This window comes from Agrilus planipennis, unplaced genomic scaffold, assembly GCF_000699045.2.
Source record: "Agrilus planipennis isolate EAB-ADULT unplaced genomic scaffold, Apla_2.0 scaffold199, whole genome shotgun sequence".
Classification (NCBI taxonomy): Eukaryota; Metazoa; Arthropoda; class Insecta; order Coleoptera; family Buprestidae; genus Agrilus; species Agrilus planipennis.
Genome location: NW_020439011.1, coordinates 37010 through 51067, shown reverse-complemented (window position 1 = coordinate 51067; position 14058 = coordinate 37010). Strand labels below are relative to the sequence as shown.

Below are 14058 nucleotides of genomic sequence, written 5' to 3'. Positions count from 1 at the left end.
GAAAAGTATTAAGGTCAACAATTGAAACTAAATACAACACTCATACATAACATAAGTACATATATTGATCCATTATTTGATTCATAAAATAGTCGTAACTAAAGGATTGAAAAAGGCTGACGACGCTTTAAATATTTTCCATTGGTAAATTATGATGATAATGAGATAATGACTGTTTACGATGATGATATACAATATTGTTTGTAGTATCTTTTAAATTAGCTAATTTTGTAATATATATAGTACGCGATCACTACAAGAAGTTAAAGTTTATCTATTTAATACTCAGAAGCACGAGTCCTAAAATAATTGAATATTTTTTATCATCGGATATATTCTTTTCCGTTAGTCTAAACATTGCCCACCCATTACTACATCCACGAAATATTCTATTATTTCACCCTCTAATAAAACCACCCTTGTTTCATGACCACCCCAATGTTTAATTTTACATGGCTTGTTCACGAATTACACGCGTACTTGAAATATAGGTTTATACCATGAGTTTCAGACACCCTAATCGTTGGATTTTTGTTCATTTCGTTAAAATTTTTTACAAAAACATAACTTTATTTGAAAAATTTGTATATAATTTGTACTCGTTAGCATGCCTACACAGCTTTGCAGGGACGTAGCGAGCTTTTTTGCATAGTCTAAGAGTAGACTCATTCGTAGCTACCTACATCCCTGGAGCTTTGGACTATAATTCAACTACAATAATGTTTGTGGACAGAAAAATCGATATTTTTGAATCATTAGATAATAAGGTCGCATAATTTTGCATTAAGCAAAGCTAATAAGTCAGAATATTCACCCGAGCTCACGTGTAGCTGCATACGTCTATAGAGCTTTGGGCTTTGATTCATTCACAATCATGTTTATGGAGAGAAAAATAGATATTTCTGCATCATTCATCTGAGCACACCCAGAGCAACTAACGTCCTGGAGCTTTGGACTTTGATTCATCCACATTTATGTTCATGGAGAGAAAAATAGATATTTCTGCAGCATTCATCCGAGCACACCCATTCCAACTTACGTCCCTGGAGCTTTGGACTTTGATTCATCCACAATTATGTTCATGGAGAGAAAAATAGATATATCTGCAGCATTCATTCGAGCACACCCCTACCAACTTACGTCCCTGGAGCTTTGGACTTTGATTCATCCACAATTATGTTCATGGAGAGAAAAATAGATATTTCTGCAGCATTTATCCGAGCACGCCCATACCAACTTACGTCCCTGTAGCTTTGGACTTTGATTCATCCACAATTATGTTCATGGAGAGAAAAATAGATATTTCTGCAGCATTTATCCGAGCACGCCCATACCAACTTACGTCCCTGGAGCTTTGGACTTTGATTCATCCACAATTATGTTCATGGACAGAAAAATAGATATTTATACAGCATTCATCCGAGTACACCCATACCAATTTACGTCCCTGGAGCTTTGGACTTTGATTCATCCACAATTACGTTCATGGAGAGAAAAATAGATATTTCTGGATAATTAGATAAAAACGCCGCATAATTTTGCATTGAACAAAGCTAATAAGTCAGAATATTTATCGGAGCTCACCCGTAGCAACATACATCTCGAGAGCTTTGAGCTTTGGTTCATCTACATTTGAGTAAAGAGGCCAGTGTAGTATACATTTGTACTTTATTTTTGCCCTTGTTTTTTTCAAACGAACTCATGTTTATTTACAGGTTTTTTCAACTAGTTTAAAATTATCTAGGTTGTACGAGTATCTAGCGATTACCTGACAATTTTAGTGAAGCGAGGTGAACCGCTATAGTTGTAGATGAGACGGTGAGCCCACTCCGAAGACGACGCTGTGTAGAAGCTGCTGCAAGTTATATTACAATCAATGGCCATAATTTTTCATTTACTTATCAATCGAGTCCAACACAGGTAAAACAGGTAGAGAAGTTTTCAGGGCCAACAGGCTTCAAGCATAATATTACAAATCGAGAATGAGAAAGTCCTCCGAAAATACACGAGCTTCACACGAGGCCAATCTAACAGTACTAACTCTACACTCTACTCCCTGTTACTAGAAGTACTCGACTGTCGACTACGTTATTGTGCTGCGGTTGTAACAGCGTTATCGTAGTGGCTTGCGTGTAAAGTTTACAACTGTTCGATCCCTTGAAACTTTGTATTATCCTTAAGCTTCAACATAAAGTGAACTACAAATTTCCGAAGTTTCAAAAAATGAACATATAAAGTTCGAGTTGACGATTTCTTTAGTGTTTCGTTGTTATAAAAGTTTCTACCTGTACGTAATATAAGAAGTGTTTTTCGGCGCAACGGTGGACCCAAGCGAGCTTTCGCTTATGTGCCAGGCAGCCGAACCTTCGTTTTGTTATTATGCGATACTGAACGGCTGCAGAGGGACCTAAAAGCTGCCGAAGAGAAAAATGAAGCCCGTAGACTTTGGACGGCCGAAGAAGGTAAACATTGCATTTAAAATAGCGGACAGTGATTTCAGTTTAATCTGCGGCAATTGAACTCAATCTTCTTTAACTTTGTTAAACGAGTCAAAGGAGCTAATTTAACACATTGTTAGAAATTCTTAATTTAAACTGTTCTATTGTACTTGCCGCCCACGAGCAATTGTATAAGACCTAATTTTTTACTTTAAATATCACCACTATTACTTCACTCTTCAACTATGACACGGACACATTTAAATGCCTAGCGTGTGCTTCTAATATTTTTGTTGTTGATGCATCCTACAAAGTACAAATATATCATTAAAAAAATAATAATAAATGTTGACCACGTTACATCAATGCCTCTAACTATGTAAAGTAAACAAAAATATTTATTTACAATTAGAAAGTTTTGGATAATTATGTAATTGTTTTTGTTGTTAAATCGTAATTATTAATCAATCTAATTGGCTTAAAATTTTACTCAACTGTAGGTGTATTTGTATGATGTATACATACACAAAAGTTTATTTAAAATCATGATTGGACAAAATACAATATTGCTATTCCAATCAAAGGCTAACAATAATAGCTTTTTTTTTTAATGACTTGACATTGTTATTAAATAGTTGTTTTTATTTAAAACACCTGCTTCGATATTAAAAGATGGTTGCTCACTGCGTTGTGAGTGTATCGGTGTGCTTTAAAACTTATTTATGTTGATTACAATGTAAAAAAATATCATTTTACTTCTTATTACTAGCTTCACTTCCGTGACTGTAATAACATAAAATATCTTTTTCTACACTGGGTGCATAAAACATTCTTGCAAGTTTTACCTGAGTATATTTTTAATGTAATTGGTATCTACCTAAGAAGAATGTTCTACATTGGAGATGCTGATATTTTTAGTTGTATTTTTTTACATATTTGTACCGTCGACTATAATTTCTGTATTGAAATATTCAAGTGCTTGTTCCGTTCTATCTTCGTATTTATTAAAAAATACGTTTTCGTGTGGGTGTTTATCAAAAAGTCAATTATAAGCGTAGGCCATTGCATGCATGATACAATTGTTAATAATAAAACTGTAATTTACGTTCAAACAAAGTTATAATTTTAAAAGTTGCTCCAGCAAGCTCCAGTCACGTCTTTGATTTGGAAATTGGTCAGGTTTCTAAATAAATTTTCTATAATGGGAAATTGTCTTATTACAAGTGAAATTTTCACTCTAAAACCGCATTATTGTTATTAATTTGAATTAAAGAAACAGAAACAACTATCGATAATATTGCACCATAATACTTTTGTACTATGTTTTTATTAATGTTAAATTGCCTATTGTTTCGTGTTGCAATATTGATCCTTTCGGTAAGATTGTATCTTAGAAAGTGTGTTTTCAACATAATTTTAAGAGAAATTTGAAAATATTTTTTGCAATAGGTACTATACTCTTAAATTGTTCTTCACGATAATAAGCTTAAACAAAAAACAAAAAGAAAACATTATAAAACAATTATTATAAGTATCTTTACTAATATTATGAAGAGATCAAGTTTGCATTTGTAGTTAGTTTAGATGTAATACTCATTCGATTTCAATATAGAATGAGTTTTCTACCCCTGAAGGAGGAGAATGCTGAACCATTTGAAAGAATTTAAGTATTCAAACCAAAATTATCTGTTCTTTTCTGTAAAGCGTTAGGCGGTGTTAAAGGACTATTATTATCATATATGTATGTTCAAACAACTAAACATATATAAAGTATAGAGATTGTGAGATAAAAATTCGAGAAAATATGACCCACTTTCTTTCTTTTCTTTTTTAAAGACCCTACGTATTAACAGACAAATGTCGGCAATTGTTCTTCTATCTGTGTGTGTGTCACACTTTAAACTGAAGACTTAGTTTTTATTAGCAGTATTGCAATAGGTATTACAAACGCTATTATGATATTTCGCTTAGTTTTTGCCATCTAATTTAGTACATTCGGTGTGAGAGAATTTTGAAAATCTCAACTTGAACAATGCTGAGAACTAAAATAGATTATCTCACTCTCTTCCTTTGCGAATGTACGTAATTAACAGACCAATGGGTTTTATAATTATGTTCCCAAGCAAGAGGTAGCTAACTACCTAACTCGGTGTGGATGTATTACATTTTATTTATAATCCAGACAGCAGAAAGCATAAATTTGGATACTGATTCTAGGATAATTTAATTGTCGATTTATTAGTTTATCTTAAAGTTTAATAACAGAATAAACTCTGTCTCCTCATAGTCGTGCTGTATTCTACCTTTCAAAACACAGACCTTTTGATTCGTGATGTAGCATCTGCTGCCTACGGCGATTGTCGACTTCTCCTGTTTGGCCACCAATATAATGGAATTAAAACCATTATGGTAAATGTCGCCTGCCAATCCACGGTTAAGATGAAAGGTATTCATTCATTTAAAGGTTCTTAAAGCCGTAGGGGATGTTGCTTAACAGAAACGAATTGAATGATGATTACAAATTTTCGATTGACGAAATGACTTTTATACGTACAACATAACAAGTGAACTTTAATAATATAAATATTTAAATTACAGTACTAAGAAGAAATAAAGTATCCTAATATACTATAGGTAACATAACTTTATTTTTTTTTGTCGATTTGCATACTTACTTATCGATAATACGTGTAGCAACTATTCAAATACAATATTACAATCACATTCCGTTCTTATGAAGAAACGTGTAAACATTTTTTTAAACAACGTACGTGTCTGCCTTTGTTAAAAATTGAAATAATAATTATTGTGTATGTTTGTATTATATTGCAATGGTGGTAAATTGCTTTACTTATAAGTGGAATTGTAGCAGAAACAACAAAGACAGAAGAACAATCTTGTTGCCTTAATAAGAAACCAGTAATTATCCCTTTTATGGTACCTTACACGAAGGTAAACAGTGCACGTTTCCCCAGGCTTAACTTTTGCTATAAACAAGACTGCAATATTCCTATACAACATTATCTGCCTACATATGAAATCCAATTTCATTCATCTATCTACAAATGTATATTATATTTTCAAGAAGAGTTTGCTACCTACAATAAAAAATGCTTTAAGAATTGACTCGAGTGTGAATTTACTACAATATATTCAATAATTATTTTATATCTACCTATAATATAATTTATCAGGCAAGTTGCAAGGGGTATCGCACATACGATGTTATAGTTGTAACATGTAGACTGAAATTTAATTGGAACAGTAAAAATGGGGTGTTTTTTTCACAGTAAATGCAAATGTCTAAATAATTCACGAGGTACGAGTAATAGAAAGTTGAAAAATTCATTTTGCTAATCGAAACCATTTCTGCAACAAGAAAAGTATTAGCAAGTAGCACCTAATGTAGTACTAGTGAACCAATTTTACAATTAGTTACTGATGGTATATCGCTATTAAAACATCCGCTCATTTTGTACAATAACAATAATAGTATTTGTGTTTGTGCAAGTGGTTGATTTATTGAAATTTGTATGAGTTAGTGCCATTGTATTAGTTTGGAGTAATGGTTAATATTATCAGTACGAAAACAAATAATTGTATCAATTAGTTTTGCTTGCAATACAAATTTTGTTTGACTGCTGTAAAACAAGTAATTATTCGCACGGATGTTGTTGTATACATGTATTGTAATTAAACAATGCGATAATAAAGGATATATATATATATATGTATCAGTTATAAAGTAAAATAGTGCGATCTAAATGAAAATTATGTATTATAATATATGTATAAGTACAACTAATGTTTATAAGAATTAGTTAATTTAACTTCATCTTCGGGAAAGGATTTTCTGTTAATATACAATGTTTTCTCTTATATATACCTATGTAGAAAGGTACATGCTAATAGGTCAAAGTTCGGCTGTTATTTCTGTATTCCCCTAGAAAATGTAAAATTAACCGTCACGATAATTAAGACTAACAATAAATGAGTCATGAAAACAATAATAATTACTCCATATTTTGCTTCTGGATGTGTGGCTTTAGCCTTTAGAAAAATCAAATTTAAAATTTACTAACAGTAGAAGTATAACTACATATATTATCAAAATGAGAATCTTTATTATTGCTGATTTCTTATTTTATAATAGGTTACTTCGTCAAAATTCAGAAATAAATCGAAAATCACTTTCTCTTTTATCGATTAGTTAAGATTTACGACTTAGTTGCACCTTGTCCCAAATCGTTAGAGGCCTGGTTACATTATTAAAATAATTATAGGCTTCAACGTATTCAAACATTTATAAGTTTTACACAATTACCATGTACGATTAATTTATGGGAACTAAAATGGTGTCATAGTATAAAAAAAGCGTATTTATTATAATAGTAAAAATAGGCCAATGGTGTAGATATAACAAAAAGCACAAAATGTCAACGAAAGAAATAAATCGGATAGAAACAGGAAGGTGGTAGATAGATAATGACAGTAGTTGTGCAAGAATTTACTTGGTTTTCCTTCCATGATGTAACATTAATTCAACAACCCAAAATACATGAACTGTAACATTAATTACAAGTGAACCGTTGCTGTCATTTGTCTTTAAACTTTTACGGGATGACTCCAATCAAACAAAACGTTGCTCATATAACGAATACACTGTTCCAGTTTACTAATTTTATGGTTGTGGTAGAAGAAAAGAAACACTTCAAATACCTAACAATTTAAAAGAAATAAAACCAATCGTACTAAACTTACCATTACATTTTCGTTGAGTATTATATGCATACAAACTGTAAACCAGTAAATGAGCGCGTCCGAGAATATTGTAGTGAATACCTCTAGCGGACTCTAGCGAAGGACTCTCATCGACGCCGAAGGAGCGCGGGCTTACTTCACCGCGTATTCTAATGTAGTGTTACGGTAGCGAGAAAGATCTAAAAATGATTCACATCATGTGATTAATATAAAGTTCTAAGTTGCTGGTTGATTTTCCAGGATTTCGAACTTCTCGCTTTTACTTTTCCTAACTTAATTCATTGGATGATATCACACCATCGAGTAACGGATACTACTAGTGATTCACTGAATTCCGTATAGTAAAATCCGAGTGAGTGTATAAATTATAAAACATACTTTTGTTTTTTTAAATGGATCGTATGTACAGAATAATAATTCGTATAATTTGACGAATCTTAAAAACAATTTGTTCGTTATTTGCTGTTAATACTTTTGTTTAATTATTATGGACATAATGAAGAAGTTTGCGTGTGTTACGTTAGTTATTTATTTCTAATTGTAAGTTGAAATCGCAGTCTCATCGTACGATATTATTAAATAAACTTTTAGCTAACATTTCGTACTTTGACCTTATTGGCTGAAAAAGTGGTTTGTTAATGATTGCTTTGCCAACGATTTAATGCAGTGATTAGTTACAGGTGTTTTTTTGTTTGATGAGTTCCGTTAACACATCACATTCACCTGCGTCTTTATTTCTTTCACAGATTCGTCGAGAGTTGACTTGGCGATCGTAGACTGCTGTTTGGTTAGCAATTACTGTTACTGGCTTTAAGATGTTTACTTTTACATCTACTAGATTTATCCATAAATAGCCATATTTATCGAGGATCTATAATATCGCAGAATAAATAAAGAATGTAATTCTTATTCGTATCATAATTAGGCATTTGATGCCGATACTACCAGATACCAGAATATCGTTCCCAATACGGTTTCCTTACCCTATAAGCGCTCGTTCATTTACCCTCAATTCGCTCACTCTTATTTACATTATACTGTGATCACTGACCCTCAATTTGCTCACTCTTTTTTACATTATACTCTGATGACTGGCCCTCAATTCGCTCACTCTTTTTTACATTGGACTCTGATGACTGACCCTCAACTCGCTCACTCATTTTTACGTTATACTCTGATGACTGGCCCTTAATTCGCTCACTCTTCTTTACATTGTACTCTGATGATTGGCCCTCAATTCTGTCACTCTTTTTTATATTGTACTCTGATGACTGACCCTCAATTCGCTCACTCTTCTTTATATTGTACTCTGATGACTGACCCTCAATTCGCTCACTCTTCTTTACATTGTACTCTGATGACTGGCCCTCAATTCTGTCACTCTTTTTTACATTGTACTCTGATGACTGACCATCAATTCGCTCACTCTTCTTTACATTGTACTCTGATGACTCAATTCGCTTACTCTTTTTTACATTGTACACTGATGACTGACCCTCAATTCGCTCACTCTTCTTTACATTGTACTCTGATGACTGGCCCTCAATTCTGTCACTCTTTTTTACATTGTACTCTGATGACTGACCCTCAATTCGCTCACTCTTCTTTACATTGTACTCTGATGACTCAATTCGCTTACTCTTTTTTATATTATACTCTGATGACTGACCCTTAATTCGCTCACTCTTTTTTACGTTATACTCTGATGACTGACCCTCAGTTCGCTCACCCTTTTTTACATTGTACTCTGATGACTGGCCCTCAACTCTCTCGCTAAATTTCAACACACTTGTCGCTGTCCCGTACTCGGCGTAAGTAGCTTGCTTCCCCTAAACCACCAGCTACTTCCAGGTAATGTCTATACTGTAGAGCAAAGCTGAAGGCTATTAGTGTGGAAGTCGTAACAGCCTCCTTTTAGGGATCGTCGGAATGGGTGGCTGGTGGTGGTGGTTGGAAGGGGAAGAATAAGGCGGAGGAAATAAAAATTTGTTCAGAGATAATTGCTGCGATCGCAAGGGTTGGGAAATGGTTGTGATATCTACAAAGATTTATGAAACAGGAAACATTCAAGCAAATAACTAAAACAATTTAAATTAGTGGGACGCTTAGTTGTACCCTACCTTGTATATATTATATTACCATACATAGTAGCCTTGTTTAAACGCTAGTTACGTAAATGCTACAGTAATTACAAAAGAAAATAACTTTAATTTTCCCGTTATCTAGTTTAAATAGCTAGCAAAACGGTACAAAATACTTGACAAATTAATCGTAAGGTAGAAATAGAAATAGTTCAATTTATTTATTATTAATTTTCTCTCCAGGTAAGATCTAGAGTGCGTCGTCAGGCCTCTAGTGTTAATGACCTTCTCTCTCTAAACTACCAAGTCAGCCCGCTAATGTTTTTAGCTCATTATTATTCAGTTTTTTGCCAGGAGATTGGATCGGCCGTAGAAGTAACTGTTTTAGTGACGGGGTTTAATAAAAGAGCCTCATTGCCCGAAATAATTTTGCACTTGACTTAACTAAAATCACCTTTTATTTACTTTTTTTTTTATTACCAACAAATAATTACTACTGCGTTTTGCCCAGAGGCTTATCACAGTCTCTAAGCAACTTAATTAAAAGTTTTTAGATAAGTCAAACGGTACAATTATAGTTTGTTATAGTTTACCAAGAGTTTACGTTACTTATACTCATTAATTTTTTATTATAAAGTTCTCAAAACTTTAAAGTAATAAAATTGAATTGAAATAACACACCACCTATATGTAGTGTGTCCGTCTGCGTTATTTTGGGTAACGTTGCAGTTGGTACAGATCTAGATATTAACAGACTGGAGTTATTTTCGTTCTAGTGTTACTCTTACAAATCATAAAATTGCGGTTCAAGTTTGATTTTTGAAAATAAACGTTTAAGTTTACGTCTCTTACGTCATAGTGAACGGTATTGCTAAAGCAAACTTGCACTTATTCAATCGATTACAGTTTATTTAACATTATATATATATATATATATATATATAATCGCTACTGGCTTTCAGCGTTGAATGTTAAACGCAATTCTGATTCGAATACGTAAAAATTGACATTTTTTTGTTCGCTTTAAATAATACTTCGAAACACTTAAGCAATTGTTTTAATCCACTGCGATCGTTTCAGTAATAGCAGACCATTTTATTTTCCACGTCAGTCCAAATCACGCACAGTAATTTCTAAAAATAACAATAAACGGGCTATTTCTTTACTCGCAATACAGTAAAGTTCGCCTATAGTGGACTCCACTGCAACCGAACGCCACTACAATCGCTTTACTCCAACCAAACGAAAAATAGAAAAACGTTTATAATAACTGACTTCGAGTATATAATCGTCCACTATAAAAAAGAGGTTTCCTTCAAATCTCTCAGAGGTCTCTGTTACTTGAGGTGAGTTTATGCTGTAGTGACTGTTGATAAAGGTCATTACAACCGATAGGTAATCCATTCATAAAGTACACTTTTCTTCCAAAATTTGACACAATAAGCAAGAACAACTATTAGATTAAGTAAATAATACTGCTACAATCATTAGATTGAATGTGTTACATGTAATGTTAGCAATATGTATAACTCAAATAAAATATTAACGTAATGTGCAAGTGTTGCGTTTTGTTGTACTTAATTTAATTATTTGGTAATTAGTTAAGGCTTAAAAATGCCAGTGTTGCTTAATTTATAGAAGTCTTGCACAAGTATCTGCCTTTCTTGCAGTTACTGTTTCGTTGATAGGAAATTTCAAAAGATGTTAAAGAATTGGTCACCTATTTTATTCAGTCAGAAGGTAATGTTTTTATCAAAAATGCTCTATTAACCGGCAAAAAAAAGGGTTACAACAATTTTTGTACCAAACAAGTGATTTTTAGGTATTAAACAACTTGGTAATTTTTGCCCTGTTTAATATTTAATGTGACATACAGACAAACAATAGTTATAAGCACTTCGTGTTGTCTGTTTAACACACGAAAGGGTCAGGTTGCTTTTTATTAAAGTTGACACATCATAATTTTATAACATAATCCGATGATTATCTGCTGATTGCTTATAAATAAGTGAAATATTGTAGCTGTAAACTGAACCACTCGTATGCGTTTGTTTTTATTTTTTGCAAATGTAGGTGCTATTAGGGAAATAAACATAGTTGCAAAAATATTGCTGATTGCTGTGCAAAACAAACTATAAAATGCAAGCTTTATAATCTTAAATCCGATGTCAAGCTTTTATAAATGCAGGATAATAGTGTGTCTTTATTTTTTAAATTGTTTAAGTACTTACCGATGTTATAATAGGTTGTTCTTAATTTTGAATTTTTTGATGAGTTATGGATTATATTTAACTGACTCGTGACCAGTTAAAAAACATGTCCAACACAAAGGTTGCGGTAGTCGAAGTAATTGTTTGTTTTTTTTTTTTAAGTAGCATCACGTACACGCAGTCTAATTGTTTTTTGTTTTAAGTGGCAATCTTGTTTAAACTTTTTCTAACATTAATAACAGAAATGCTCGAGTCAAGAAAGAACAGTTAGAAAATTTGCTTAGAAGAACGTAACTAAAATTAATAACACCCTTAAAAATAAAATTCTGGGATTTCTTGTGACTAACTAATCATAAAACTGATTAAATAAATAGCTTCTCGTTATTAACGAAAATGCAGAGCGCAAATCAATAATTAGTGCTTCATTTTCCAGGGAATCCAATTACATAATCAGAACAATAAGTTTTTCCTGAAAATGATGCATGTGACGCGTTCCATGCTTGATAATGGAATTAAAAGCAAGTGAAAATGCCAAACCGTTCACGGAATGCCATTTCCTAAATGTCAGTTTTAAAGTGTGAAATTCATTCCTTATTAAAACGAATTATCAGTTTTGACGGTGAAAGTTGGATAATATTATAGGAATTTTAAATATTTTTTGACGATAATTACTGGTAACTTAGTGTGCCAATACCATTGTAGGTATAACGCAAGCTATTAACAATTACAATAATTAGAAAAATAACATTAAGTCGAAAGTAATAGGTAAATACGTATCTACCTCTTTACATATTACATGTTGTTATGTCAACGGCAACAAACCAGTATAGTGTAGCGATATTAGAAAGCAAAGCAAAATATTATTGCAATGTTTGTAAGTTACGTTTATTTAACGTTGCTCTTACTATAGGTAGGTGGACACTTGGCGATCCGATTACATTTACCGCATCGTGCATAAGTGTAAAAATATCTACAAGTTTGAAGAAATTGATACCTAGCAGTTTATCTAATAATCATCAGACTATCTTTGTAAATGTATAAAGTGACCGTCTTATTATAAATTCAATAACTGTTAATATCTAATACTACTGTTGCAGCTTGCGCAACATATATACGGTCCAGTAGTACCTACTTAATTGGTTTATAGAACTGTATTATTAAATAGATATCGGCATTTTTGCACTTCAGTGGCATTGTTTATAATATAAAATAATATAATAGTACCTAGGCACTTACTTACAGTTGGTTGCTCTGGGTTTTTAGGTGTTGTGAAAGATTTTAATATCAGAAATATTAGTCGATTATGTCAACCTTCGTTTGTAATAATTTTTGATATGCTGACTCGGGATCAGATATTTCTTAACGAAATGGAATAGATAACGTATCTGAAAGACAGTACAACTGAAGGGATAGATATACAGGGGCAAAAAGTTAATATGCTTAGATTTGCAGGTGATATAGCAGTATTAGAATCAAAAAAGATTGTTAAAGGTGTATGTTTGAAGCGCGGCGCTGTATAGGTGCGAAACATTTTGACAGTGGGCGTGGCGGAAAAGGTTAGAAGCGTTCGAAATGTGGTGTTACAGGTAAATAATGAGGATACCGTGGATAGGGAAGGTTAAAAATGAAGAAGTATTAGAAAGAATAGGAGAACAGAGGACTCAAAGAAGTCAATAAAAAATAGGACACCTTTTCAGGCATGAAGGTCTAGTCAAAGACATATTAGAAGCAGAAACGGGAGTTAGGAGGGGTAGAGGTAGACTTAGATTAGATTACTCTTCGCAAATAAATGATGTGGGTGTAGTTTTGGGGAAATGCGAAGATTAGCTCAGGATAGGAAAAAGTCGTAGCAAATTGATTCTTCATTTGTTAATTATTCGCTAAAAACCTCTATAAGCCTCCTATAACTCAACTGACCACAATATGTTACCACAATGATCTATTTTTAGGGTAGGTACTTCAGCACTACTAGTTTAGTAATGTACGGTTTATAGTTCTGGTAATAAAGAGAGTTAGCCAAGGTTTCTCTCAATATTCTGCAGCGAAAGTGTTATTATACCGTATACCTTCCTGAATGTAACCTGAACCAGATGTTAAAGTAATTGCAACTTTACTAGCAATTGGTAATTAATTATAAAAATTGCTTTTACATTATCGAGACAAAGAGTGCTGTGTGCTCAGGTAGTGTAAAACAAGGTTTGGGTGTGTAGTTGTAATAATATACGTGTTTTTTTTTTTGTTTGTGTATGTGTATGTAACTATATTATTGTCCATGCTGGAACGAGAATTTTTACTTTCAAATGTGAATTATTGAGGCGTCAAGCTGTCAAAGTATTGGGCGGAGACTCTAAAAGGAAAGGCGCTTTCCAGGGCCACAGTTATGTAAAACTTGATTCTCGGGCACCCATCAAACCGCCAATAAACTCTGATTAATCAGACGAAAATCATATACATTATCTACTACCGTCATATCTTGCAGCGAAGTACTTTTTTTTTGTAAAACGAAAAATTGACGAGCCCATCATTAATCTGTAAGCGCTGGCTGCAATTTTTACTCGAACTACCGAA

General features: G+C 32.8%; 2 protein-coding genes across 5 annotated transcripts in view; one reads left to right on the top strand and one right to left on the bottom strand.

Annotated features, from left to right (window-relative positions):
• The window catches only part of LOC108741283 (major facilitator superfamily domain-containing protein 12), a 25541-nt gene extending 18010 nt beyond the window's left edge, over nt 1-7531 (bottom strand). For 2 of the 4 annotated variants that reach the window (XM_018476028.2, XM_018476033.1), the window contains exon 1: nt 7200-7531. In XM_018476028.2, coding sequence (XP_018331530.1) covers nt 7200-7229 — 30 coding nt within the window. In that variant the 5' untranslated portion in view covers nt 7230-7531. Of the gene's footprint in view, nt 1-1768; nt 1913-7199 lie in introns of those variants that run through there. The other 2 variants (XM_018476032.2, XM_018476035.2) reach the window with 1 other exon arrangement.
• Nucleotides 2065-14058, top strand: part of LOC108741282 (semaphorin-1A) — a 24747-nt gene continuing 12753 nt past the window's right edge. The window contains exon 1 of the mRNA XM_018476027.1: nt 2065-2462. The gene's annotated coding sequence lies outside the window, so the exon portion shown is untranslated. The remainder of the gene's footprint in view (nt 2463-14058) is intronic.